This window comes from Colossoma macropomum, unplaced genomic scaffold (genome assembly GCF_904425465.1).
Source record: "Colossoma macropomum unplaced genomic scaffold, Colossoma_macropomum, whole genome shotgun sequence".
Lineage (NCBI taxonomy): Eukaryota > Metazoa > Chordata > Actinopteri > Characiformes > Serrasalmidae > Colossoma > Colossoma macropomum.
The window spans coordinates 41,096,848-41,124,836 of NW_023494802.1; the positions used below are offsets into that span (position 1 = coordinate 41,096,848).

The 27,989-nt window shown below is 37.3% G+C and overlaps 1 protein-coding gene across 1 annotated transcript; it reads right to left on the reverse strand.

The window, feature by feature from the left end:
* Positions 1-112: 112 nt before the first annotated feature.
* LOC118822745 (NACHT, LRR and PYD domains-containing protein 12-like) lies at positions 113-27,982 on the reverse strand. Its single transcript, XM_036592002.1, has 17 exons — positions 27,705-27,982; positions 25,465-25,539; positions 21,937-23,731; positions 20,216-20,389; positions 19,423-19,596; positions 18,921-19,094; positions 18,639-18,812; positions 16,363-16,536; positions 14,496-14,669; positions 12,780-12,956; positions 8,196-8,357; positions 6,713-6,883; positions 5,548-5,721; positions 3,902-4,078; positions 2,860-3,036; positions 1,708-1,881; positions 113-1,258 (listed from the first exon to the last, which is right to left on the reverse strand). Exons 1-17 carry the CDS (start codon positions 27,841-27,843, stop codon positions 1,231-1,233), a joined length of 4,293 nt encoding a protein of 1,430 aa, XP_036447895.1. The 5' UTR covers positions 27,844-27,982; the 3' UTR covers positions 113-1,230.
* Positions 27,983-27,989: the final 7 nt, after the last annotated feature.

Below are 27,989 nucleotides of genomic sequence, written 5' to 3' on the forward strand. Positions count from 1 at the left end.
TGCTTTGCAATTACATAGTCTCTCCTTCTGCACTCATTCTGTGGCAAAATACTTTTCAAAATGCATTTCACCAAATAATATTATAATTTTCATGGACTTCCCAACCTGTCAATTATCCTGTCAGGGCAGAGCATGAATCCAGCATCGAGGGCTGTTTTCTAAGGTACACAGAAGGCATCAACAATCTACTTTTAAAATTATTTTGTTGTAATGGTACTGGTACACATAGACATTTGTAAGTCTCACAACCATCCTGTCACAGTGGCTGCTGTACCGTGTTGGTACCGTAATATATTTGAACCAAATTTAACTCGGCGTTCTCCAATGTCCTGCTTTCCTTTTTTAAAATAATGTTTATTTATTAATACTTATTTATTAACAGCCTCACTTTCAGCCACCTCTCTGTTTATGAAACAAGGCTTAACTTAGTTATTTTCTGTAAACGGTGCTGCTGTAACATCGGGACACATTGAGGCACCAGAATGTGCAATATGTAAATGCAAACAGAAGAGGCGCTGTTTCCCTTTTTACATTTGAACCTTACCCACTTTCACGCTTGGTGTTCTCTTTACTAATGCAATTTAAATACATTATTAAAAACTGAAAATCCATATAAGATAAATTAGTTTTTACTTATCATTTTGATACAATTATTGCATAATCAAAATCAAAAAAGCTATTCATAAAGTATCTAAATCTTTGCGTAAATGAAATATCAATATTAGTATACCAAATGGCAAATTAAAATCAAAGTATTGAATTTTCATTTTGAGCTCAACATTGCATATATTAGTGGGAAATTTAAATGCAAACTTACATTGTCATTTTACATATTATATTTTCATATAAATTTTAATAGTGATATGCTTCCATACTCAAACTTCAAAGGTCAAAATTTCAGTTCATAAAAGTTCACTTTTTCTAGAATAAAAAAGCCCTGACATCTATGACTAGCTAAATGAAAGCAGTCTTCAAAGACTATGCAAAGTTAGATACAATACAATACATTTCTGTTTGGTTGAGCTCTTCCGCCATGCTTCACAGTATGATTTTACATAAACTCACATGTACGTTTACTTTAAAAAACTTGGCTCATGCTTGCAATGCTTATAGACCTCCACAGACATAATGGACATTGGACAGATTTCAGCAGTAAGGACCAAAACATGGAGCATGTAGATCTGCATTCTGTGTGTGTGTGTCCTCTTCATAACGTCCACTGTGGGAGACTTATGACCACTCAGCTGTAGGTGTAATTCTGTAACACAGAAAAGAACACATTGTGATCAGGCGTTAAATTCTTGAAACATCCAACAGAAAATGTGCAGCTTTTTCTCTATGGTATCTAGGTCAGGGCAAGCGAGGTTTGTCTTTGGTTAGGATTTCAAGAACTGGATTGAAGGCCTTACATGTAACCTACTAACATGATTAAGAAGTGAAAGAGAAATCAGCCAACTACATTTTGATTTGTCAGCAATGGCTGCATAAGGCGTAGAAACCTCTGTCTCTGACAGAGAGTGAGAGAGAGAGAGAGAGAGAGAGAGAGAGAGAGAGAGTGAGAGAGAGATTATATGGGCAAACAATGAAAACAGTTTTTTTTTTCATTTTAATGGGCATTTTGTTTTGTTACAATATTCTGCAGTTATGTTAAGCATGTTTATGAATGTCACTTTGTGTGTGTGTATAGAAAGGAAGTCAGTAACTCACTGTGGTATCTCCAGTTTACAGTGTGGATCCTTCAGTAGATCAGAGAGCTCCTTCACTGCTGAATCACCTAGTTCATTCCAGTTCAGATTCAGGTCTCTCAGCTGTGATGGGTTTGATTTCAGAGCTTTAAACAAAGCAGCACAGGCTTCACCTGTTATACTGCAGTCATACATACTGCAGAGAAAATAAGAAGTAAAACTCCACACACTTACAGTTCAACAAGCACTTGAGAAAACATGGCATGCCACACCAAAAGAGAGATTCATTGTGCACTGCTGTATGTCAGGAGAAGAATTACCAAACTCTCCTCTACTAGGAATTAACATGCTAACTAATTTTGATATTTGAGTTAATAAACAGTTTTTAGTTAACAGTGGGAACGAAAAAAGGGGCATTCACCAAAATTAATATCATAGAAGGTTCTGACTGACAATACAAAAAATAGTACTTTTTTTCTGTTTTCCATACCTTGTCTGTTTTTTTTAATATTGTTTACAACTTACTGTATATTTCATTTAGCTTTCTAGCATTTATCTTTAAGGGAAATTCCAGCATTTTTTATTTATCTGCTTAATTAAATGGATAAGGTGTGTGAAATGCTTCATTCTAGGGAAACTTACAGAGTCAGAAATGTTCACACTGGTGGTGATGGAAACCAGACATCCATCTCTAAAAGCTCCCTCACAGAAAGTTAGTACACTTCCTGATGTCTTTGTTTTATGATAGTTTTGGGAAGATTTTGGCCTATAATATATTATTAAATTACACTGCAGAGAGATACAAGTGCAAGTCATTTTAAGGAGAGATTTACAGTTACAACCATGATTCCAAGGTTTGGGACACTGTGCACAATGTAGGTAAAAACAGAATACAATGTTTTAAACTCTACATTTAACTGAAAATAGTACAAACATATCAAATGTTGAAATTATTTTTTTTTGTTTTCTGAAAAATAGATATTCCTTTTTAATTTGATGCCAGCAACATGTTTCAAAAAAGTTGGGACAGTGGCAACAAAGTCAGAGAGTCAAGTGATGTTTAACAGAAAAAGAGAGCGAGTATGTTTAGACAGTGAAAATAGTTACTCTGCTATTATGACACACATGCTGATGAACTTAACTGTGTGTGCATGTGGCAACAGCAGTAACTCACTCTAGTTTCTCCAGTTTACAGTGTGGATCCTTCAGTAGATCAGAGATCTGCTTCACTACTGCATCTCCTAGTTTATTGTAGTTCAGATTCAGTTCTCTCAGATGTGATGAGGGGTTTGATTTCAGAGCTTTAAACAGAGCAGCACAGCCTTCACCTGTAATACCACACCACTCCAGCCTACAGACAAAATAAGAAGAAAAACTTCTCACACAGCTCAACAAGCACTTGAGAAAGAAAGATTCACTGTACACTCACTGTACATTCTCTGCTGTTTGTCAGGAGCAAATTTAACAAACGCTGATCTACTAGGAATTAACATGCTCACTTATTTTGATATAATTAGTTTATGAACAGTTATTTAGTTAACAGTGATTAAGAAAAAATGACTTTTAGCAATACCAACATAACAGAAAGCTATGTTTGATAATATACAACAATTATAAATTAGTTTCTCATTTATCATACATTACTGCCTTTTAAATTTTGTTTGTTCTCTTGTAAATATTGGTTATTTACATTAAATAACACACACAAAGAGAAAAGATGCCTGGTATCTAGTTCAAGCAAATAGGCAGTTTTTGAAAACCTACCTACCTTTTAAAGAGGTTTAACAGTTATCTGTAGCTAATTTAGCTTATTGTTTCATATAAAACAATTTATTTGTAATTTAAAATAGTTTTTGAATAGTTGAAGTATTTAAAGCCTATTTTTCTGTTCCAGTTTTGGCACATTTTGAATAAACAAAGGCCAGTTCGGGTCATGGTACAATCTTAAGTAAAAATTAAGCTGGCACATGGACTTATATGGACTTATATGGACATATGCGATGTTTACATATGACCCTTTTAGTGGTTAAATCGGTAACTTCTGATGGAGATGATATATTTATTTATATATGTATATTTTTATTACATTTCATTTGGAGTTTTGTTGTTTTCTTACAATATTTTACTGTTATGTCAACCATGCTAATGAAATTTTGTGTTTTCTGTTTGTGTGTGAGTGTATTTGTGTGTGTAGAAATGGTCAGTCTGTAACTCACTGTAGCATCTCCAGTTTACAGTTTGGATCCTCTATTAGATTAGAGATCTCCTTCACTCCTGAATCTCCTGGTTCATTGTAGCTCAGGTTCAGCTCTCTCAGCTGTGATGAGGAGTTTGATTTCAGAGCTTTAACTAGAGCAGCACAGCCTTCACCTGTAATACCACACCACTCCAGCCTACAGACAAAATAAGAAAACCACCCATACCACACAATCTGCATTACGTCACACAGCATAAAAAAATTGGAACTATTGTTTTTGATGCTCAGAGGGCACCGAAAAAATGTGGCTCGTTCAAGTCATGTTGAGCATTGCTTGTCCACTTCTTTCGAAAGTGCTTACGTTAAGCACTAACAGCTTTTTGTTTGGTGTTGATAGACCAAGTAAAACCAAAGACACAATCATTTAAATTTGATGTAAAAATCATATTGATGCATGCATAAAAGCATGCACAAAGGGATTAGCCTGGTGGCAGTTACAGATGCCAGTGAGAAAGCCACAAGGTTGCAGGGACCTGCAAACACTATAACCAAGTGGATAAAAAAGAAACTACAAACCATGGAATACAGTCCCGTAATGTAGTTCTCTGTGTCATTGTTGACAGAAATTGTTTTGAAGACTTTCATAGCTAAAAAGAAAACGTGCCTATGGCTAAACCTGCTTTTTGTTGTAAATAGTTCTATGTAGATTCATTTTATGCCAATTGTAACATTAAATGTTTACATTTGCAGCCTATGTTTACATTTGCAATCTTTAAAAATAAGTAATTGAGCATGTTTGTGCTTTTACCATGCCAATGTACACATGCCAAATTTTTACTTTGGCATGGTAAACATTTCTTAATGTGATACATAAATGCAAATCAAAAGCATTCACAAATGGCCAAAATAGCCCAAGACTCTCGAGAGTTAATGTAGGTGCGCACATCAATGCCAACATACGTTCAATTTTTGTGTGCCACAGTGCACTAATCAGTATTTTGTCATTACTGCCTTAAACTAAAGCCAGAAACAGAGCACACAAAGAATTTACACAGAGAAATCAAAAATATTTAAGATATTTTATTTAAAAGACAAACACCCATCACCTCAACAAAAGTTACTAGCTAGGCTTTTTCGCCTTATTTCTTTTAGCTCTAAAACAGTGAGTTTGTGAAGGGTTAGCTGATACCAAATGGGCTGAATTCACAAGTGATGTTGAATTCACAAGTTTAATTGCAATAAAGGTATACACAAAGCTTTAAAATGAACTTTATCTTGATGTTTATCAGTGCTCTCACTGCAACATATTCTATGCAGTAAAGCTGCATTTTATACTATATCTACTACACAACACTTTGTGTCCAGCGTGTGATGGCCTTAAAGCACTCTCACTCTCACACAAAATGTATCTGATGTGATGCAAAGTTTTTAGATTACACTCTCACACAAAACACTGTGATCTAAAAACTTTGCATCACATCAGACACTCTGTATAGTGTGTGTTAATGAGAGAAAGAGAGTTGAAAGTAATTGATGTAGTAGATTTTTTTATTTCATTTGGCATTTTGTCATTTTGTTACAACATTCTGCTGTTATGTCAAACATGCTGATGAACGTAACTGTTTGTTTGTTTGTATGTGCAGAGTCAATAGGTCAGTAACTCACAGTAATTTTACCAGAACACAGTGTGGATCCTTCAGAAGATCAGAGAGCTTCTTCAATCCTGAATCTCCTAGATCATTCCAGTTCAGATTCAGCACTTGCAAGTGTAATGGTTCTGATTTCAGAGCTTTAACCAGAGCAGCACAGCCTTCCTCTGGAATAAAGCAACTTTCCAGGCTACAGAGAAAAAAATACGACTTTTACCTAAGAGCTTTAGATATTTGTACAAGATGCTGTGCACACATTGAGTCTTTTTGAGCCAGATAAATGTTGCAAAAATGTTTGCAAACTACACAGCAACTTATGTATTTTACAGTCTTGTTTGAATCTGGAGAAATCTCAGTGCTTGTAGGGCCAGAAACCACTGCTGAATATGTGTCATGCATCACCTTCGAGCCCACAGATGGCTCTGCATGAGAAACTGCATTTTTAACATAGATGCATATAGACTGAATGTATTTTTTACGTGCTGCTGGAGGCCTGTCTATTACCAATATGCTTGATATACTTGTGCCACTACTATAGTATACCTCTATGGTAGGTGTTTCTGATAAATAGCTTGTAAGTGTATGTCCAAGATAGGAGATGGGGGATGGCAACAGCGAAAACATCAGGTGTTTGAGTGCTTTTGTCTGCAAGACACAATGTTATTTTGAAACCGAAATGTGAATTAATAAAAAAAAAAAACTGAACACTTTTTAGACATTGAATTTCAGACATTCTGTTGTGCAACAACCATGAAATTCAGATTCAGATTGAAACTCAATTACAGTTCAGAATTCAATTTCAGGTGGTATGATGTAAAATTCAAAATATTGACATTCAGATTCAGATTTTTGCAATTTAATTTCTAGTGGCATGAATGTAACTGCATATGCATACTCTGTGGTTTGTCATTGTCATTTGGATGTCAGTTAAATGACCCTTTCCTGTTGATGTAGATAAGTCCTGCACATCAAAATGCTAAAAACTCCCCAGCAATCTCTGTTTTGTCTTTCAGAGTAGTCTCACACAACTTTCAGCACTTCAAAATATTTCCACATTATGCTTTAGGCTCTACAGCTTTGGTTAGTTGACTAGTCGACTAGTCAGTGCAACCTCAATCACACCTCTCTCTCTCTCACACATACACACATACACACACACATTAGTAATAGGAGTAACTCACTCTAGTTTCTCCATTTTACACTCTGAATGCTCCAGTAGATCAATGAGCTCCTTCACTGCAGACTCTGTATTATTGTAGTTCAGGTTCAGCTCTCTTAGATGTGAAGGGTTTGATTTGAGAGCTTTAACCAGATCAGCACAGGCTTCTTCTGTATTACTGTAGTATTCCAGCCTGCATAGAGAAGAAAAACTCCTTATACTTACAGCTCAACACACACAGCACGACACACAACAAAAGCCAGTTCACACCAAAAAAAGTCTCTGAGGCATTATTAGTCATCCATCTAGTGAAAGAGATATGGATCCAGTTTTATCCATGTTTCCCGAGTGAAATCACACAATCTCACTTTTTACAGTATTATACTATAAATGAATCTATGCCTATATCATATTTTTGTCTTGCCAGTCATGTCATGTAGCTTCATGCTCCACATTGCCTGATTCTATAACAGCAGACCGATCTGATGATACGCTCATTTATTTTTGTTCGTTGCTCAATAAACTTCTACAGTTTGACTAGATATTCACTAGGTGATCATTTTTCATATTTCATCTATGAAATATGAGCTTTGTGCCATTTTTAAACATCTAGTCTATTTTCTTCCTCTTGCATGTGAGTGCATTGTAATCTCCTTTGAAATATACTGAAATCACACTTTTTATAGGGTTATAGCATATATCAAAAAAATAAATCTATGCATATACAATATTTTGGTCTTGTTTGTGCAACAAATTGAGACTGTAATTTTATGGCCCTACACAGCTCTGTTATTTGTGTCACTTTTTAACTTTTTAAAAACTTATGAATATAAAATAATAGACAAATGACAATTGATTTTTTAGCTTAACAAAAAAGAAATATATTTACATACATTATGATTTTATCTGTCAGTGTGTTCTTTAAACCATTCCTTGAGAAAGCCCTGTGTTTATAGTTACCATTCAATACTTAGTGTGTCTAAACAATCCATCATCAAATTAAATGAGATGAGCTGATGGAATTAAACTAATCCAAACAGTGAATGGAAAGCACCAAGAAGTCAGCAACCAAATGTTTGTCCTTCTAAGATGCCAATAACAAGGGTCAGTCCTATCATTACAGTGTTATGACTGTCAGTGACAAAGTCACTCTGTTACTATGCTACTATGTCTGTTATACAGTAGTACTGATTAATACAGAGTATACATTTCAAGTGCTGACTTTTGTTCAATTTTGCAACAAGCATCACTTGGCAAGCAATGTCACATCATCAAGATTATCTCTCTAACATACTTAAAATGAATAGACCAACAAAGTTCAGATGTACATTTACCCATTAAGCACTTGAGGCTCTACAGCTGCCCACAATGAAGGCCAGTGGATTTTAGTTGACTAGTCAGTACTACACCTATCACATACATATTCCCTCTCTCTCTGACAAACATTCACACAATACTGAATGTAAAAGAGCTGAGTGTTTCCAGCTGTAATATGAGTAACTCACCGTAGTATGCCCAGTTTACAGTGTGGATGCTTCAGTAGATCAGAGAGCTCCTTCACTCCTGACTCTCCTGGATAAATCCAGTTCAGATTCAGCTCTCTCAGCTGTGATGAGGGGTTTGATTGCAGAGGTCTAACAAGAGCAACACAGCCTTCACCTGCAATCCTGCAGTTAGTGTGCAGAAAGAAGAAAAACTCACACTTGCCACTCAACGCACACACACACAGAGCACAATAAAGTGCAAAGTCTAGTTCACACCAAAACCTTATCATCTATGTCTAAACAATTTATCTATGTCTAAACAATTCTATGTCTAAACAATTCACCATTAAATTAAATCACGTAAGCTGATGGAATACTTATCCAAACAGTGGATACTTATCCAGCTGATACTTATCCAAACAGTGGATGTGCACTGTAATGTTCAGGAACCCATTTGTGCCCTTATTTATAATTTGCAACTACAATATCAATACCAATGACGAGAAGATTAGCGAGTTAGAGAAAACATAACTATCAATAACTATACATAAATAACATAATACTTCATTAGTCCCACAATGGGCAAATTCACAGTTCTACAGCAGCAAAGGCATAGCAAGGCACTCAAGAAAAGAAGTAACAAGAAGGGAATTAATAAGCAACCTATTTAACCTCCCCATGTCCTTTCAAAGCCCCTTTAACCTGTTGTAAGACACAGATTGGAGCAGGGGGGCTGAGTGCTGGAGTGTGCGGGTAGGGAGGTTGAGCTGAAAGCAGGAAAACCAGTGGGGGTGGCTGTGAGGTGAGAGATGTGAAGAGGTGGTGAATGTGGGAAAAGGGGCAGGGCAGTACACTGGGAGTGCAGAAGGGGGGGGTTGCAGCAGGGTTTGTTTTTGGAGAAACACCAAACAGTCTTGGAGGGTACAGTGTTCTCCATGCAGAAATTTATATAGTCAGTTATACAGTGTGTGAGACTATTAATGTTCTTCCCATGTCCTTTCAAAGCCCCTTCAGTCTCCCCAGACCATTTCTTCACTTTGCAGGTGACAGCTGGCTCGCCAATTTCCCTATTTAGTGGTTTGTACACAGGCAGAAAATAAAGCAGGTTATGATCTGATCTTCCAAGGGGAGGGGGAGTGATGAATTACAGTATATGCCTCCTTGATGTTGGCATAAAAAAATCCAGTATTTTATTGTCTCTGGTATGACAGTTTACACACTGTGAATTTAATCAGAGTGGAGGATGGAGAAACATGGTCCCCAGAAATCAGAATGAGGGCCTGTGGGTGCTGTGTCTGCAGCCTGCTCACAGCTTTGTACAGGACGTCAAAGGCAGCATCGGCATTAGCTGGAGAGAACGTACGCAGCTATCACAATAATGTGCGAGAATTCCCTCGGTAGGTAGAATGGCCTCATACTAATGGCTAACAGTTCAATGTCCTTACAGCATATTTGCTCCTTAATAGAGATGTGCCCAGAATTACACCATCTATCATTCACAAATACTGCCAGCCATCCACCTTTCCTCTTATTACTCTCAATGTCTGCCTGTATGAGCTGGAAACTATCCAAATTGATGACCGTGTCCGGAGTTAGCGTAGTTAGCCATGACTCAGTGAACAGCATGATGCTATACTCATGGTACTTCCTCTGATGTCAGTTCAGCGCCATCAGCTCATTCATCTTATTGGGAAGAGATCTTACCTTTCCCATGACAACTGAGGGAAGAACAGGTCCATAATGTTTCCTTCTGGCATGACAAAAAGCTCTGGCACGACTCCTCTTCAGCTCATGGAGGATATCGGGACTCTCACCCTACTAACAGCTCCATACAGGATCTCCAGACGCGGTTGTAAACAGAGAAAAAAGTAGAGCAAGGACCAGGGCAAACTGTACAAGTTTGGTGTTCATAGTGCAAAAGCCCTTGGCAAACAACTAAAAAAGCATAAACACTTAAAAAAAGAAAAAAGAAACTACAGAAAGTAAGAAAAAAACTTCAAAGGGAGCAGGAGCTGCTGCAGCAGGCTGCCACCCACGTGACACCATCTCAAAAAACATGACTGTCAGTGTCAATGCCACTCTGTCACCATGACACTATGTCTGTTATACAGACATACTGTACTGATTAATACAGAACATACTTTTAAGTGCTCCATTTGGTTCAGTTTTGTAACCATCATCACTTGGCTAACAATATCACATCATTATGTCATTCTGACATACAATTAGGTGCACAAACACTTGAAATCAAACCTAAGTAAAATAATTAGAAAATAAAACACACCTGATCAAGGAACAGCTGAGCAGCCGATTGCCTGATTGCTTTCAAGACCCTAAAAATGTGGGGGCTCTGTATGAAAATGGTAGTAATTTCTACATCATTTACCTGGTTCAGATGTAGATATACTGAAAGCTAAAAGTCTGCACTACAAAATTTGTAAGTGCTAAATATTGTATTAGTGATGAAGGATCAGAGGAGAGGACCTTGAAAATGCCCTTTTATTAAGAAACACACAGAAAAAGCTACTGAAAATGGCTGGGCAAAGGAGACAGGTCACCCCTAGCCATAGTTTCTCTGGCGGCAGCCAAGCCAGTACAGTCTCTGCCTCAGCCGCTTCAAGGTCTTGTCTGCCCTGAAGTACCCCATGCCAGCCACCCAAGCGTCACACCCAACAATATTTTACACAGGCTGTGCAGCACCAGCAACTGCCAGACGTGCTGACCTGGCACCGGCTCCACCCACAACATCCCCTAGTACAACTGCAGGTGGTCCCAGCCAGTGGGCCCATGCAGTGTTACATCTGTTTATTTTGGTGTCTGCCCCACCTGGAGCCAGACATGCTCCCAGGAGAATTCAGCATCTTACTTCTGGGCATGACAGAACTCCTTTGAGCTTATTATGTCAAGTCCAATGATACTAGGGTAGATGGCCACAAAACTCTTTTACACCATTTGTGCTTTCTCCACAAAGTGCAAACAGTATCAGCACTCCTCTGCAACGCAATGATGGCAAGACAGGGCATTGTCTTCACTGTGTAGACACACAACACAGAGCTGAATAAAGAAGCTGTTTTTCTGTAATGCTGCAAACCACCCCACTACCAGACCCTCAGGGTCTCTGAACTGCATGAGTCAGATCAACAAGACCTCCGAAAGGTCACAAGGTCGAGCACAGCTCTCATTGCCACCAGTAAGTCTAAACGAAGTATACAGGTTTGTCACGTTGCCAATCTTGTTTCCCGTCAGCTCAGGCTTGTAGTATTGGAAAGCACAATGTCCCATGTTTTCCACACCACCAATTATCCATGATGCTGTCACTCACTCAAGGGCCATTTTGCCTACCGCCCCCAGATACTTTTCCTGTTTTTCACTGCATTGCTCCCTCCAAAGCCACATCATTGAGGATGCGCTCTGCCATTTATTCTGTACATGTTGCCTCAGCTTCTCCGCTCCACCAGTAGTACACTTCTTTGCTCTCCTTTTTTCCTCTGTCAATGCAGAACCAGGTTTCATTTCATCTTCTGTGACTTTCTCTTTCAACGGCTCCTCTTACACCAGCTTCTCTTTTGCCATTTTCTCTTCTTCGCTGTCTGCCTTGAAGTTCTTCAGTGAGCCACTGGGTGGTACCCATAATCCCACTTTTGACATCAAGTGTAGAGTCTTAACAAACAAGTGTCAGAGGATGTCGTAATTTCAGCTTGAAAACACTTAAGAACCAGGCAGAAAAAGCCAGCAAAAACGACCAGGCAAATAGGCACATCGTCCCTGGCCATATAATTTCCCCTAATGGTTTGTACACTTCAAAACCCCCCCGCCCCCCGCCACATCACACCACAGCCCAAAACCATATAAACAACACATACATGCCACTCAAACCCAACAACAACAGTGACAACGGCAACAACAGTAACAGCAAAATAATAACAAAAAACAATCCATTTTGCTTGGGGGTGGGGTTGCAATGCAAACTTTGCACGCACCCTTAAAGTCTCTTTCCCCAAGAATAGGGCATATGGCAGCTGCCACAGTATTTTAATGATATAGGGATTTAATTATTAATTATTTCCCTGCATGACACCTGGATGCTATTTTGAAAGTTAATCTGAACATATGAATTAACAGAAAAACTGAATGCTTTCTCAAATTTTCAGACATTCAGTTGTACGTCATCAACCATCAAGTTCAGTTTCAGTTTTTTTTTGCAAAATGTAAAATTCAATTTCAGTTCAGAATTCAATTTTCAGGTTCATAGGTACTTTCTGTGGTTGGTCATTCTGTATGTCAAGTGAATGGCCATTTCCTGTTTCCTGTGGTTCTGGCACATCAAATTATATCTAAATCTGAAGATTTGTGATCTACCTTTCAGAGTAGTTTTACACAGCTTACAGCTGACAGTGAAATTTCTTTTTTTGTTTATTTTACTTTTCTCTACAGCTGCCCATGGTGATGGCCAGTGGACATTAGTCGACTAGTCCACTAGACAGTGCAACCCCTAAACACCATTCATATGCATACTCCTCTCTGTATTTCACACATGCACACACAGACACACAATGTATTTAAAGCAAAAGCAGAGAGCTTCCAGATGTAATATAAATATCTCACTGCAGTTTCTCTAGATTGAAGTGTGGATACTTCAGGAGATCAAAGAGCCCCTTCAATGCTGAATCTCCTGGATCATTGCCACTCAGATTCAGCTCTCTCAAGTGTGATGAGTGGTTTGATTTCAGAGCTTTAAGCAGATCAGCACAGCCTTTATCTGTAATACAGCAGTCACACAGCCTGCAGAGAGAAGAAAAAAAAAACTCCTTACACCTACAGTTCAACACAAACACACACACACACACACACACACACACACACATACAACACAATACAGAACAAAGGCATGATCACACCAAAAAATATCTGAGCCATTTTTAGTCATCCATCTAATGGAAAAATATGGTTCCATATTTATCAATCTTAGTCAGCAATGACTTCATTAGATTAACATTTTTATAATAATATTATTTTTAAAAATTATTTAAAAAAATATATTATTATTTTTAAAATAATATTATATATATATGGTTTCATTTGCACACATTGAAATCACACAGTTACTATGTAAAGTATTATTACATACATTAACAATTAATCTATACCCGTAAAATATTTTGTTCTTGTTTGCATTGCCTCAGTGTATGGAGGCAGCTGTTTTTTACCTGACACCAACAGTGGCAAAGCATGTGATTATAATTTTGTTGCAGTACACAACAGAGTGACTTGCGTCACTTTTTAAGTTATTGTAAAATTGGTTTAATATAGTAATACTGATTAATACAGAGCAAACTGTTCAAGTGCTCACTTTTGTTAAATTTTGCAACCAGCATCACTTGGTAAGCAATGTCACATCATCAGTATTATGTCATTCTGATTAATGGATCAACAAAGTCAGATATCATAATGTGCTGTGTCTTGTGAAAATAATATCATCATACAGTTGATAGCAGTTTGGTAAATTCTGAGAAACTAGCATTATTATTTGGATGTCTATGAGTGCATAAGTCTATAAGTGTCAAACACAAGACTGAACACAGCTTATTCAAAAAATGAAAAACTACCAAAAGCCCTTTGCTAGAAATCACTATTATAAAAGCATGTCACTCCTTCTCCAAGCCTGCCCTGTCTCACATTGTGCATGAATCTGTAGTTTGGAAGGACTAAATATTTTAATGATACAAGGATTTACTTATTTATATTTTGGGGTTTGAAAGTGAATTTGGAAATGTGAAATAGTAGAAAAACTGAATACATTCAGTATTCATCAACTATAAAATTCAATTTCAGACTTATGCTGCTTTCTTACAGTTTCAGACTTCAGTTTCAGATGGACTGATGCAGATTCCAGATAGCTGCATTCAATTCAAATTTCTAATGGCTTGTATCTATCTTCATAGATATGTTCTGATGGTTGTTGATTTTGTATGTCAGTCAAATGGCCCTTTCCTGTAAAAGTAGGCAGTTCTTGCACATCTAAATATACCTAACTCTCTGGAGATATGTGATCTGTTTTTCAGTGTAGTCTGACACAATTTGCAGCTGACAGTGACATTTGTTTCATTTCAAAATGTTTCCACATTAAGCACTTTAGACTCTACAGCTGCCCAAAGTGATGGCCAGTGGATATTAGTTAATTAGTCCACTACTCAGTGCAACCCCTATCACGTGCATACTCCCTCTCTCTCTATCTCTTTCTTTCTTACATGTACACACAAACACACACAGTACTGAAAGTAAAAGAGCTGTAAGCTTCCGGATGTAATATGTGTAACTCACTGTAATATCTCCAGTTGACAGTGTGGATCCTCCAGTAGATCAGAAAGCTCCTTCACACCTGAATCTCCTGGATCATTCGAGTTCAGACTCAGTTCTTTCAGGTGTGAGCAGTTTGATTTTAGAGATTTCACTAGATCAGCAAAGCTGTCACCAGTAATCCTGCAGTCAGACAGTCTGCAGAGAGAAGAAAAACTCCTCACACTTACAGCTCAACACACACACAATACACACAAACACATAGCACAATATAGATCAAAGGATAGTAACACCAAAAATGTCTCTGAAGCATTTTAGTTATCTGTCTAACAAGAGATATGATTATATTTTTAGCAGTGTTTCAGTCCACACTGGCTTCACTAGGTGCATTTTTCATCTTTGAAATTTGAGCCCTTTGTGACACTTATTTTTTTCATTTGCATGCTAGCACACGCTTCGGGGGCCTAGATGGCTGCATTCTGTGAGTAATGGCATTAAAGCTGAGTTATGGACCTTAACCTCAGCTCCTCTAAGTTTCTCCTCTAAACCCAGGGTTTACAGTTACCATCCAAATCCTAGTGTGTCTAAACAATTCATCACTGAATTAAATGAGGTGAGCTAATGGAATTTAACTAATCAAAACAGTGGATGGAGTGTAACATACTTTTGAAGTGCTCACTTTTGTTCAAACCAGCATCACTTGGTAAGCAATATCACAGCAGCAGCATTATGTCACTCTGACAGACCTATAATTAATAATGCAACAAAGTCAGATGTCATAATCTGCTAATGAAAATAATCATACAGTTGGTAGTAGTTTCGAAATTCTCCTAAGAAACTTGGATTTGGAGGTCTATAAAGTGCTGCTAAGTCACTGATGTGTCAAACACAAGACTGACCACAACATACTCAAAAGATGAAAAATGGCCAAAAATACTTGAAATCGCTGTGATACATGCATGTCTCTCCTCCTCCAAGCCTACCCTGTATCACAGTGTGAATAAATCTGTAGTTTTCAGTCTCAAGCTGCTGTTCCATGTTCTCTCACGTTTTAGTAAAACATTTAAAATAAAGCTAATGTTCTGTTGTTGATGATTTGTTATTTAGTGAATTTACATTCATTAAAGCAAAATTTAATTTACTGTATACAGCACTGCAAAATTTGCAAGGACCCTTTTTTTAATGAAATAGGGATTTATTATTTACATTGTCATGTTCAAATGCTGTTGCCTGCAAAACACCTGGATGTTTTAGTGACAGTGAATCTAAAATGTGAATTAATAGAAAAATGCTTTTTAGAAATTTAATTTCAGGTGTTCAGTTGTAAATCAACTATAAAATTCGGTTTCACATTTTATATTGCTTGCAAAGCTTAAAATTTAATTTCAGTTCAGAATTCAATTTCAGATGCTATGATGCAGATTCAAAATATTAACATTCAAATTTACATTTTTGCATTTGAATTTCTAGGGGCATGAATGTAACTCCATATGTACATTCTGTGGTTGGTCATTTTTTTTTATATCAATCAGATGGCTCTTTCCTGGCAAAGTAAGAGGTTCTTGCACATCAAAATGTACCTCACTCTCTGCCATTCTGTGATCATTCAGAGTAGTCTTACATAACTTGCAGTGAATGGTGAAATATGTTTTATTTGAAAATGTTTCCACATTAAGCACTTAAACTCTACAAGTGCCCACAGTGATGGCCAGTAGATATTAGTTGACTAGTCCACTTGTCAGCACAACCATATCACATACATACTCTATCTCTCTCTCACACACACACACACACACACACACACACACACACACACACACACATCTACACACAAACACACGATACTGAAAGTAAAAATGCAGTGTTTCCAGTTGTAATATGAGTAACTCACTGTAGTTTCTCCAGTTTACAGTGTGGATCCTCTAGTAGATCAGAGAGCTCCTTCACTCCTGAATCTCCTAGTTTATTGTGGTTCAGGTTCAACTCATTCAGGTGTGAGTGTTTTGATTTCAGAGCTTTAATAAGACCAGCACAGCCTTCACCTGTAATGCTGCAGCCAGACAGTCTGCAGGGAGAAGAAAAGGTTCTCAGACTTACAGCTCAACATACTGTGGTGCAGCTCACTGGGAAACCCAACGAGAGCTTAGTGACACACACAGTAACACCAGAAAAAAAAGCAAAGAGCCCAAAAGCAAGAATCTTGAAATGCCATAGCCCTCTAACTGTGCAGAACATTGTTTTGGGTTTAGCTTCTGGGAACAAAGCGATCTGCCAGTACCCACTTTTTAAGTCTCAGGATGAAAACCAAGTGGATCCAGCCACTGGATCCTTTTATCCACATGTGGAATGGGGTACAAGTCTTTCTTGGTGACATCATTGAGCCTTCTATAATCTACACATTAGCATTACTCGCGTTCTTTCTTTGGAACCATGACTACTTATAATGCCAAGGGGCTCTCTGGTGGCTATATAATTATTGAGTGCTGCATTTTTCCATGGTTTGGTCTGCAGCCTCCTGTCAGTCCAGGGGGAGGTGTCGCAGGTGAGTCTGTCCCAGCTCCTCGCAAAGCAGTTTTGAAATTCCACCTGAATCTACTACATTTCTCACTACTGTTCGTCCATGTCACCAGCACATTTCAGTCCTGAAATTCCACCTGAATCTACTACAACATTTGTCACTACTGTTCGTCCATGTCACCAGCACATCTCAGTCCTGAAATTCCATCAAAATCTACTACACCATTTCTTACTACTGTTCGTCCATGTCACCAGCAGATTTCCTGCAAGACTGTCATTTTATTTTCCTCTTTGCTAGGTGGGGCTTGAGTCAGCATGCTGCCAGGCACACATTGCTCCTAGGGGCAGAAAGAGCTCAAAGAGCGAAAGGGCAAACATTTTCCTGGCTGAATGAAAGCAGCATTGCATGAAGACCCCTAAGATCAGTGGCTTATTGCCCTATCAACTGCTGCTGGCTGTTCTTTTCTTTGGCTAATCTGTGTGTGGGGGAGGGACACTGCACTCCTCCACCCAGTACAACATGGATCATTGGTAGAGTTGATTCTTCCCCACAGAAGTATCCTCTCAGTCACCCTTGTTTTGCAAGCTGCTGGGTGCAGTTCTTTGCAATGTTTTCTTGTTGCCTGATGGTGTTGTCTCTGCTGGCTTTGAGCACTGCTGGCTTTTTCATTTGTGGGCTCTGGCTGAGTTTGGCATCAGGCCTCCGGTAGCTTCATCACTACGTGCTCCCCTTTGAAGCTCAACATGGTGCTTACTAATTGGAATTGTTGTTTCTGAAAATGTTGTGGCCAAGAATACATGTCTTGCACTTCAGTTATCCAGATCAATTGATGCATATTCCTGCCCCCTATTGTCAGCTTTTAGTTTAAAAAATAAAATCAACCTTATGTTGTTATCAATGATTTGTTATTTAATAAACTTATATTCAGGATGTCCCTTGCTCTATGCCGTTCACCAAAATTTGGAATGATTTTTAATGATATGGGCATTTAATTATTTATATTTTTTGTGGTTGACGGCTATTGCCTGTAAGACACCATTTCTATTCAAATTTTAGAAAAACTTAATGATTTTTACAAATTGAATTTCATCTGTTCAGCTATATATCATCAACTCCAAAAATTCAGTTTCAGATTTTGTATCACTTTCTTATAATACTTAAAATTCAATTTCAGTTCAAAATTAAATTTCAGATGCAGGTTTAAAATAGTAAATTTAATAAATTTTAATAAATTTAAAAGTCCAAATTCAGTTTTTGCATGGAAATTTGTAATGGCATGTATCTTTCTTCATAGGTATGTTCTGTGGGTTGGTCATTTTGCATGTCAGTCAAATTGCCCTTTCCTCTTGCACATCCAAATTAACTCTCTGGAGATGTGTGATGTATCTTACAGAGTAGTTTAAACAACGTGCAGCTGACAGTGATTTTTTTCATTTAAAAATATTTCCACATAAAGCACTCTACAGCTCTATGGCTGCCCACAGTCATGGCCAGGGGATTTTTGTTGACTAGTCCACTAGTCAGTGCAACCAATATTGCATACCATCCTCCATCTCTCTCTCTTGCACACACATACACACAAACACACGCACACACACTACTGAAAGTAAAAGAACTAAGGGTTACCAGATGCAACATGAGTAACTCACTGTAGTTTCTCTAGTTTCCCATTTGGATTCTCCAGTAGATCACAGAGCTCCTTCACTCCTGACTCTCCTGGTTCACTGTCATTCAGATTCAGCTCTCTTAGTGGTGACAGGTTTACTTTCAGAGCTTTTACTAGAGCAGAACAGCCTTCCTCTGTAATATTGCAATATGCCAGCCTGCAGAGAGAAGTAAAGCTCCAAGTAAAAGAGCTGAGTTTATTCAGGTAATTCTAATAACATCTTTGGTCTTTGTGTGTATAATGAGATAGTAAGTCAGCAAATTACTGTAGTTTCTCCAGTTTACAGTGTGGATCCTTCAGTAGATCAGAGAGCTCCTTCATGCCTGAATCTCCTGGTTTATTGTAGTTCAGATTCAGTTCTCTTAGGTATGATGGGTTTAATTTCAGAGCTTTAACTAGAGCAGCACAGTCTTCCATTGTAATTTTGCAATATTCCAGCCTGCACAGATAAGAAAAGCTTCTCACACTTACAACTCAACACAAACAAACTTTAATCTCACAGCATAGATAAGTTCCAACTTTTTCGTTTCATGTCCTTTTGTGTGTTTGTAGTGATATTAAATAAGTAGAAAATATATAACATTGTCTCCCCTACACACTCTTATACTCACATATGTACTTGTGTACCCTTTTTCTCTCTGTCTCTTTCACACACACACACACACACACACACTACTGTCAGTAAAAGAGCTGAGGTTATTCAGATCATCCTGATAGTATGTTTGGTCTGTGTCTGTGTATTGAGTAAGAGTAAGCCAGTAACTCACTGTAGTTTCTCCAGTTTACAGTGTGGATCCTTCAGTAGATCAGAGAGCTCCTTTATTCCTGATCCTCCTGGTTTATTGTAGTTCAGATTCAGTTCTCTCAGGTATGATGGGTTTGATTTCAGAGCTTTAAGCAGATCAGCACAGCCATTATCTGTAATACTGCAGCCGGACAGCCTGAAGAGAGAAGAAAAAAAACTTCTCATTCTTACACACACACACACACACACACTATATATACATACATGCATACACACATATATGTACATATATATATATATATATATATATATATATATAGTGAATGGACATTTATTTTGAAATGGAAAGTCATTATTTACATAGCTTACAGACAGTTTCAAAATATTTTGGGTTAAAAAAGCTAATGAAAAATGTCCTCAGTTAAATAGGTTACATCTGTTTGGCTTGTCATACACACACATACACACACACACACACACACACACACACACACACACACATATATATATATATATATATATATATATATATATATATGAGAGAAAAAGAGAGTGAGAGAGAAAATAATCATACAAAATGATTTGGAAAAAAGTTGGGTTCCATTGATTTAGATTAAAAGTAAAATAGTTTTTTTCCTTCTCTTGTAAAGTTAATATTTTGGAGATTCAAGGTTTTCTTCCAACAACAGCAATATATATTTCTATATGTATAATATATATATATATATATATATATATATATATATATATATATATATATACACACACACACACACATACTTGTGTGTGTGTGTGTCTGTGTGTGTTTTGCATACTTAAGTGTTTCCAGTTTACAGTTTGGATTCTTCAGTCCTGCAGAGAGCTGCTGGGCTCCTGAATTGTACAAGTTATTGTAACTCAGGTCGAGTTCCCTCAGACATGAGAAGTTTGAGCTGAGAGCTGAGGCCAGATCTTCACAGATTTTCTCTGTGAGATTACAACCACACAGCCTGGAAGAGAAATGTGTTTTAAAAACATTGTTTCAGATCAGGAACAGAACACTTGGATTCATAGAGAAATAAGCAAACAAAATTGAAGCAACACTAGCAATCACAGTTGTCCTTCATTTTTCCTTAAAATTAATACCAGGCAGTGTGGAATTATGATGAATGTTAAGTTTGATTGACAGATTTTTTTTTAGTTCTGATATGACATATCAGATATGTATTACGTTTTAGTACTGGCATGATTGTTTTTATGATTCAGTCAGATTCTGCTTTTTTCAGATTTCAGTTTTTGCAGCCAAATCGGCAGATGGCCAATTGTTATTAGCTAGTTAGCACCTGGCAGCAAAGATAACAACGCTGTTCATTTGCTCTAAAGTTGCAAGAAAATGTAAGTGAACACTTTGGAATTTCCTTGGGTTTCTGCAATGATTAGTAATAAAATGTGATCTGGTTGTTATCTATGTCACAATTATGGACAAACGTTGTCAGGACTCTGTCTTGGTCATTCCAAAACATAAATCTTCATTTTCAACCCTTCTTTATTTGATTTACTTGTATGATTTTGGTCATTGTCCTGTTGCATCACCCAAGATTTCTTCAGCTTGAGGTCACAGACTGATGTCTTTACATTATCCTGTAAAATGTTTTGATACACCTTTTAATTCACTATGTCCTGAATGACTGCAGGGTGTCCAGGCCCTGAGACAGCAATCTAGCCCAAAACTTGAAGCTCCCTCCACCATGCATCCCTCCACAATTGGGATGATGTTATAGTATTTGTGTGTTCTTTTTCTCCAAACATAGTTTTGTGCATTCATGCTAAAACATTTCATTTTTGTCTCATTTATCCATGGAACATTTTCCCAGAAACACCATTGAATATCCTTTGTAGTGTCCTTCCATGAACACCAGTCTTGTTCAGTGTTTTTCTAATTGTGAACACATTAACAATGGTTTGTGCAGTTTGTATAGTCTTTTGTTGGTCTTTTGCTGTTACCCTTGGGTTCTTTTTCACCGCTTTCAGGATTTCCTGTGGTGCTCTTGGAGTGATCTTAATTTGACACCCTCTCTTAGGGACAGTAGTAACGGTCCTGAAGTTGTTTACATCAAGGTGCGGTTCACAGTAATCTTTCTTGAGAAGAACACATTTGTCAGTAACCAGGCTTTGTGTACTCTCTTTATTAAATGGGCAAACCACCTGTCTACCAATCTCATCTTCTTAATAGAAACACCTTTTGCCAATTAGCTCTTTAAGAAATTGCTAACACAGTCTACATACTTTTTGTGATGACCAAACCACAGTTTATTAGTAATCAGTGCAGAAATCCAGTTAATTCCGAAGGTTTCAAATAAGTTTGGTGACTGTGTATCCAGATGTCCCATTTTGCTGGCTAAATTAGCATACTGTTGTAAAACACAGACGCATGGACCTGCATGCACTTTCGATAGAGCCTTTAGAGGACCATACACTTTCACAGCAAGCATGTTGTACTAGCATGAACTTTACAGTCTTTACAAATAGTGAAACATTTCTTAATGATAATACTCACACTGCTTTTCTGGATGCTTTGATGACTGGCAGCAGTCTCAGAAGACACTCCTCTGATGGTTCATATTTGCTCAAGTCAAAATCCTCCAGGTCCTCTTCTGAGTTTAGTAACACAAACACCAGAGCTGACCAGTGAGCAGGAGAGAGCTTAGCTCCATTGAAACAACTCACACCTCTTTTGCTCAAGCACATTTTTACTTCCTGCACTAGAGAATGATCATTCAGTTCGTTCAGACAGTGGAACAGATTGATGGATTTCTCAGAAGAGGTATTGTCCTTGATCTGCTTTTTGATGTACCAAACTATTTGCTCTCGTCTGTGTGAGCCCTTTCTTGTTTGTGGAAGTATCCTTCGTAAGAGAGTCTGATTGGACTCTAGTGAGAGGCCCAGAAGGAAGCGGAGGAAAAGGTCCAGGTGTCCATTCTCACTCTTTAAAGCCTTGTCCACTGCACACTTGAGGAAGTCAAACATTTGTAACTTTTTAAAGAAATCAAAAAATCCAGTAGTTTTTTCTAGCACATTTTTGTGTGCATAGATGAAAGCAAGAAAAGCATATAAAGCAGCAAGAAACTCCTGAACACTCAAATGAACAAAGCTGAACACCTTACCCAGGCACATCTCAAACTCCTTTTTGAAGATCTGAGTGCAGACTCCTGAGTTCACTGACACTTCTCTGACATCAATGTCACACTCTCTTAGGTCTTCCTCATAGAAGATTATGTTGCCACTTTCTAACTGTTGGAAAGCCAGTTTTCCCAGTGCCAGAATCATCTTTTTAGTCTCATGAGGATCAATGTCACTTGTTCCTCTGTATTTTTGGCTGCTGTGTTTGATCTGGAAGTTCAGGAAATATGTGAACATTTGAGTCAGAGTCTTGGGGATCTCTCCACTCTCTGCTTCTCTCAACATGTCCTCTAAAACAGTGGCTGAAATCCAACAGAAGACTGGTATGTGGCACATGATGTAGAGGCTTCTTGATGACTTTATGTGAGATATGATCTTTTCAGCAAGGCTCTGATCACTGATTCTTTTCCTGAAGTATTCCTCTTTCTGAGGGTCACTGAACCCTCGTATCTCCGTTACCTGATTAATATGCTGAAGAAGGGTCTGATTAACCGCTGCTGGTCGAGTTGTTATCCAGAGAAGAGAAGAGCTAAGCAACTTTCCCCTTATAAGGTTTGTCAGCAGCACATCTACTGAGGCTGATTCTGTTACATCAGATAAAATCTCATTTTTCTCAAAATCTAGTGGAAGTCGACACTCGTCCAGACCATCAAAGATGAAAATGACTGTGTAGTCAGCACAGTTTATTAAGTCTATTAATCGAAATTGTTTGATTTGTGGAAAAAAGAGATGAAGAAGATCCATCAGGCTGAGCTTTTTTTCCTTTATCAAATTCAGCTCCCTAAAAGGAAGTGGAAATACAAAGGCAACATTCTGATTTGCTTTTCCTTCAGTCCAGTCCAGAATGAACTTCTGTACAGAGACTGTTTTTCCAATTCCAGCTATTCCTCTTGTCAGCACAGTTCTGATTGGTTTGTCTTTTCCAGGTATGAGTTTGAAGATGTCATTGCAGTTGATTGTTGTCTCTTGTTTTGGCCATCTGCTGGATGTTTCTATCTGTCTCACCTCATGTTCATTATTGACTTCTCCACTCCCACCCTCTGTAATGTAGAGCTCTGTGTAAATCTTATTCAGGAGTGTTGAGTTTCCATCTTGTGACACTCCTTCATTTATACTCCTATATGTCTTCTCTAGTTCAGATTTGTGTGTTTGTTTAGACATGGTTATGTATTCTGATAAGCAGACACAGAAACAGAAAAAATATTTTAGTGTTTAGTTTGGACATGTGTATATTAATTCAGTGATTTTAGTGCCTTTGTGATTATTCGAATCCTTAGGCAATAATCCAAGTCAGGTGTTGACAATCCCAGATCTTGATAAATTCTGTGACCCTTTCCTGGCCCACTGTGCAGTGTTCTTGCATAAACATCATTTACTTAAGGAAAAGTCATCTGAAGGTAATCTTAACTATGATCTTGCAACAAAAGTCACCATCTGAAGTGTGCAATGCAGGAATTTTGGAATCAAGTGCTCTGATGAAAGAAAGTTTTAATTATTTTATCATAATCACCAAATGTTTGGGTTAATAAAAAGGGAAGAATACCTTGCCAACTGTTGCCAAGCATGGCGGTGGACCTATTATACTTTAGGGTTGCGTGGCAGGCAGTGATACAGAAAATAAAACAAAAATCAACGTTGAACTACTAAGAATCATTGTGCAAGGAAGCATTGTTCAAGGAAAAGTGGGAAAAAAATTCCCAAATCAAGAATTGTAAGACTGTTGCTGCCGACAAGAAACTTTTGGAGGCTGTGATTTCAGCCAAAAGGATTCTTACTAAGTACTATCCAATCTTATGCACTTTTTTCCCAATATATTAAAGTCAGCATAATAAAAAATAATTGTGTCAAATGTAACAGAAATAAATTAAGGTTTGTTCCATGAAGTTTCAAAAAAACTTGAAAGAATGGATTGCTCAACCTAAAAAAAAGAGTTTCTGTACAGGTAAGTGCTATAAATAGACCTTGAATTTTAATATTGTGGAAAATATGCTACAGCTGTGAAATCAGAGGTGAATTCTTGGAGCTCTTAGTAGGCCCTTTTAGTTATCATGGACTGATAAAAAATAAGCTTCCCAGACAAAAAAGTCTTTTTAATTCTTGATCTTATCAGAATTGTGGCCAAGAGCCACAACTGATGGACAGGGACCAGCGTGTTTCGTGGCTTGTGAATAAAAATTGCTTTGCTTCCAGGCAAGAATTGCTTCTAGAAGTCAACACAGGTCCTTCACAACCAATTTCTGAACACTCAGCAAGGAACTGCATACCATGAACTTATGGAGCAGATTGGTATGCAAGAGGCCTTTTCTCACTTCTGCTCACAAAGTTGCCCAGTTACAGTGGGCAAAGAGACACCATTTATGACTGGAATGCCTATATTGAGCTGCTGGACAACCATGTTTTACTTCATCATCTTCAGAGGGCTGCAAATGTCACTGAGTGATATGATGAACATTGAGGAGCATTTGCACATCTGGACTGGCCCACAAAATTCCCAGATTTGAATCCTCTTGAAAATCTGTGGGACTACCTGGCACAATGAGTAAGACGCCAGGGAAGGCATTCATGAAATCTGGCCGAACAGCACAATTCTTTGATGCAAGAATGGCTGAACATTGATGTCGCCTACATCCAGAAACTTGTCCAGTCCAAAGGAGGTATTACATGCTATTAGTTGAGTTTAAGTCACAGGTGACTAATTTTTTGTCCAGTGAGCTTATTTATCAGTACTCTATATTGAAATGTCTGGTAGACTTCTCATTCAATCACATGCATTCACTTTTGCTGTAGTTTAAGCTCAGTGCAGTGGGAATTGTGCTCAAAAGACAGTTGTAAACTATATACTAAACATAGAAGTGAATTTATAATAAATAAGCAGTGACATGTACATAAAGACCTTCAGACTTACCTTCAGTTAAAGCAGAAGCACCAGGAGAGCATCCAGCCTGAACTGAGCTGCTGCTGGAAGTGGGAGCTTCCTGAGCTGGTGGGGAGATAAAAGAAAATCAGAACCATCTATGAATACCACATGTATAAAAAAATATATATATATTTTCATAATACATTATAATGCAATCCTAAGGCCTTATAAATATAGATACAAATATTTATAAAAATGCATTGTATTTTATAGCTGTGTTTATTGTACATTATGAAGTGTTCATATAATACTACATGGATATATTAATAATATATTATTATTAAGGCATAGTGAAAACCCATTATAAGAATTAGTTGTACACTAGTTGAGCACTGCTTTTTGTTAACAATTTACAGTACATAACAAACATGGCTATGATGTGTAATGTATTTTGTTGCATGACATCTTTGTTCAGTAGTTTTTGAATGATGGGTAAAAAAGGTTTTAGAATGACTTCTATTTATAATTATTGTTGATGAGGGGCTCAGAAGATGTCTGATCCTTTGCAATGGCAAGCAACAGATTAACAAATAAGGCAAAAACCAGGACTGCAGTAAAATTTTAAACTATATTGCATTTGCATCTTTGTTCAACACAATAAACTGGACAATTTTACCATTTTACTGTCAGAGCTTTTAGTCTCAGTTTTTCAAAATGTTTTGTTTTCCTCTTAAAGTCACTCATTTTTCTTGGGGATCTGAGCCTTGATGTGTGAAATTGTCAATTTTATTACTGCTCATGAGTATACATGTCTAAACTCACACAGTTTATACTATACTGTTTCCTTGTGTCAAACTCCATTCAAATAAATGCATGGCAGTCAGGATATAACCTCCAAGCTCAAGTGCTTTACTGAGCTGCACATTCATGCACTGAGTGAAAACCAAGAGGAAAAACAAGAACACAGTGCAAGCAATGCAACTAGAGCTATAGTATGCTCAAAAATATACAATATAGGGCACCTGAGCTAAAACTACTACAAACATATATTTTGAAAGAAAGTAGTTTAACAGACATTATAATAGCAGTGCAGTGCAAAAAAGAATTCAGTGTTTTACCTTGAGCAGCTTAGTGTTCTTTTAACTTCTGTAGTGAACCCAGTTACTTACTTTAAAGAGATAAAACAGCAAATCTTTTTAGTGTGGTAATTGGATAATGAAAAATTACGTTTTTTTCACTAAACGCTACTATATCGCTGCTGTCAGAACAAAACCTCATATCTCCAATTTTGTTTTGGACATAAATTAAAAATGCCTGTTGATCTTTACACTGTGTGTAAATTTCATGATGGACCAAAAGAAACGGCCCAAAAGTACTAGGAAAAAAGTCTGGTTACAATTACATTAAAAGTAAAGTATGTTTTTCCCTTCTCCTGTAAATTTACCATTTGAAAAGTATAACGTTTTGTTCTGACAACAGTGATATGCATTTTAGAATTAGATGACTGTGTTATAATATTATAAAGCATCCTAGTTCATGTGTTTCCAACAAAGTTCAGAAAGACTACCCATAGTTTGTTATTGTTAAGTCTTTTTGGCTTGACCTGGCTTGACCTAAAAAAAAAAATAAGATTACTTGAAAAAGAGTCTAAATAATGGCACTGAAAAAGGCAATGATTTTATGACTACATGAAAACTATATAAAAACCTAGTATAACAAACCCTTTGTTGACGAGACAAATTAATTATTCATGTACAGCACACCAAAAGGCACCCTACAGTGATATGTACCAGTTTGTACCAAAAATGTACCAAAAGGTTAAATAAATGTTTCATTGCATGTGTTGCTTTAAAAAATAGAAAGTTTACATAAAATGTTATTTATTCATGACATTAAAAAAAAATAACTCTGTTAAAGAAATGGACATCATACCTTTTAGAAAATGTATTTTTTTAGCTTAATATTGCAATGAACACTTAATATTGCAATGAGAAGGTGGACATATGTTATGATTTATTCTCTGAATATTGGCCCATAATTATCTGAAAAGATGTGTGGGAGCTCAGTTTCTAGCTACTGCTATTAGCTAAATAAATACTGTCTGCTATTTATGATAAGATATAAAAGGAAGAACAAAATGTGTTAATATTGTGAGGGTTGAAAGGCAGTCTATGATGACTGACTCATATAATTCAAACCCATCTCTGTGAAATATTGGTCATGCTAAACTTTAATGCCAACAGAGTACTTAACTTTAAAACTCAGACTTTTAAGACTTTATCACTCACCTCCATATATGTTGTTTATAACTGTCAGCGACCCCTGAACAGTGTTTCCGTCAATCACAGGAGCACAGGTGGTTCCTCCTGTCTGAGCTATGATGTTGGTCTGGACAGGAGCTCCGTGATCTGGAGTCTGAACTTCCATCTTTTAACAGAAAAGCCCTTGGTCATCAAGCCAGAAAGTAAATTCAGGCTGTTCTGACTTCAGTAATTATCTTTGTTTTTTTTCTGTAAAGATTATTCATGATGGTCACCAAACAGAAGCTGTTGAAGACTGCCCTTTAAACCGGT

Coding starts and splice junctions, on each gene's coding strand:
- LOC118822745 (XM_036592002.1), bottom strand. CDS start 27,843: ATGGAAGTTCAGACTCCAGATCACGGAGCTCCTGTCCAGACCAACATC. Junction 20,390..21,936: donor AAAGCATCCAGAAAAGCAGT/GTGAGTATTATC, acceptor TTTCTCTTCCAG/GCTGTGTGGTTGTAATCTCA. Junction 1,882..2,859: donor TGTAAACTGGAGAAACTAGA/GTGAGTTACTGC, acceptor TTTTCTCTGCAG/TATGTATGACTGCAGTATAA.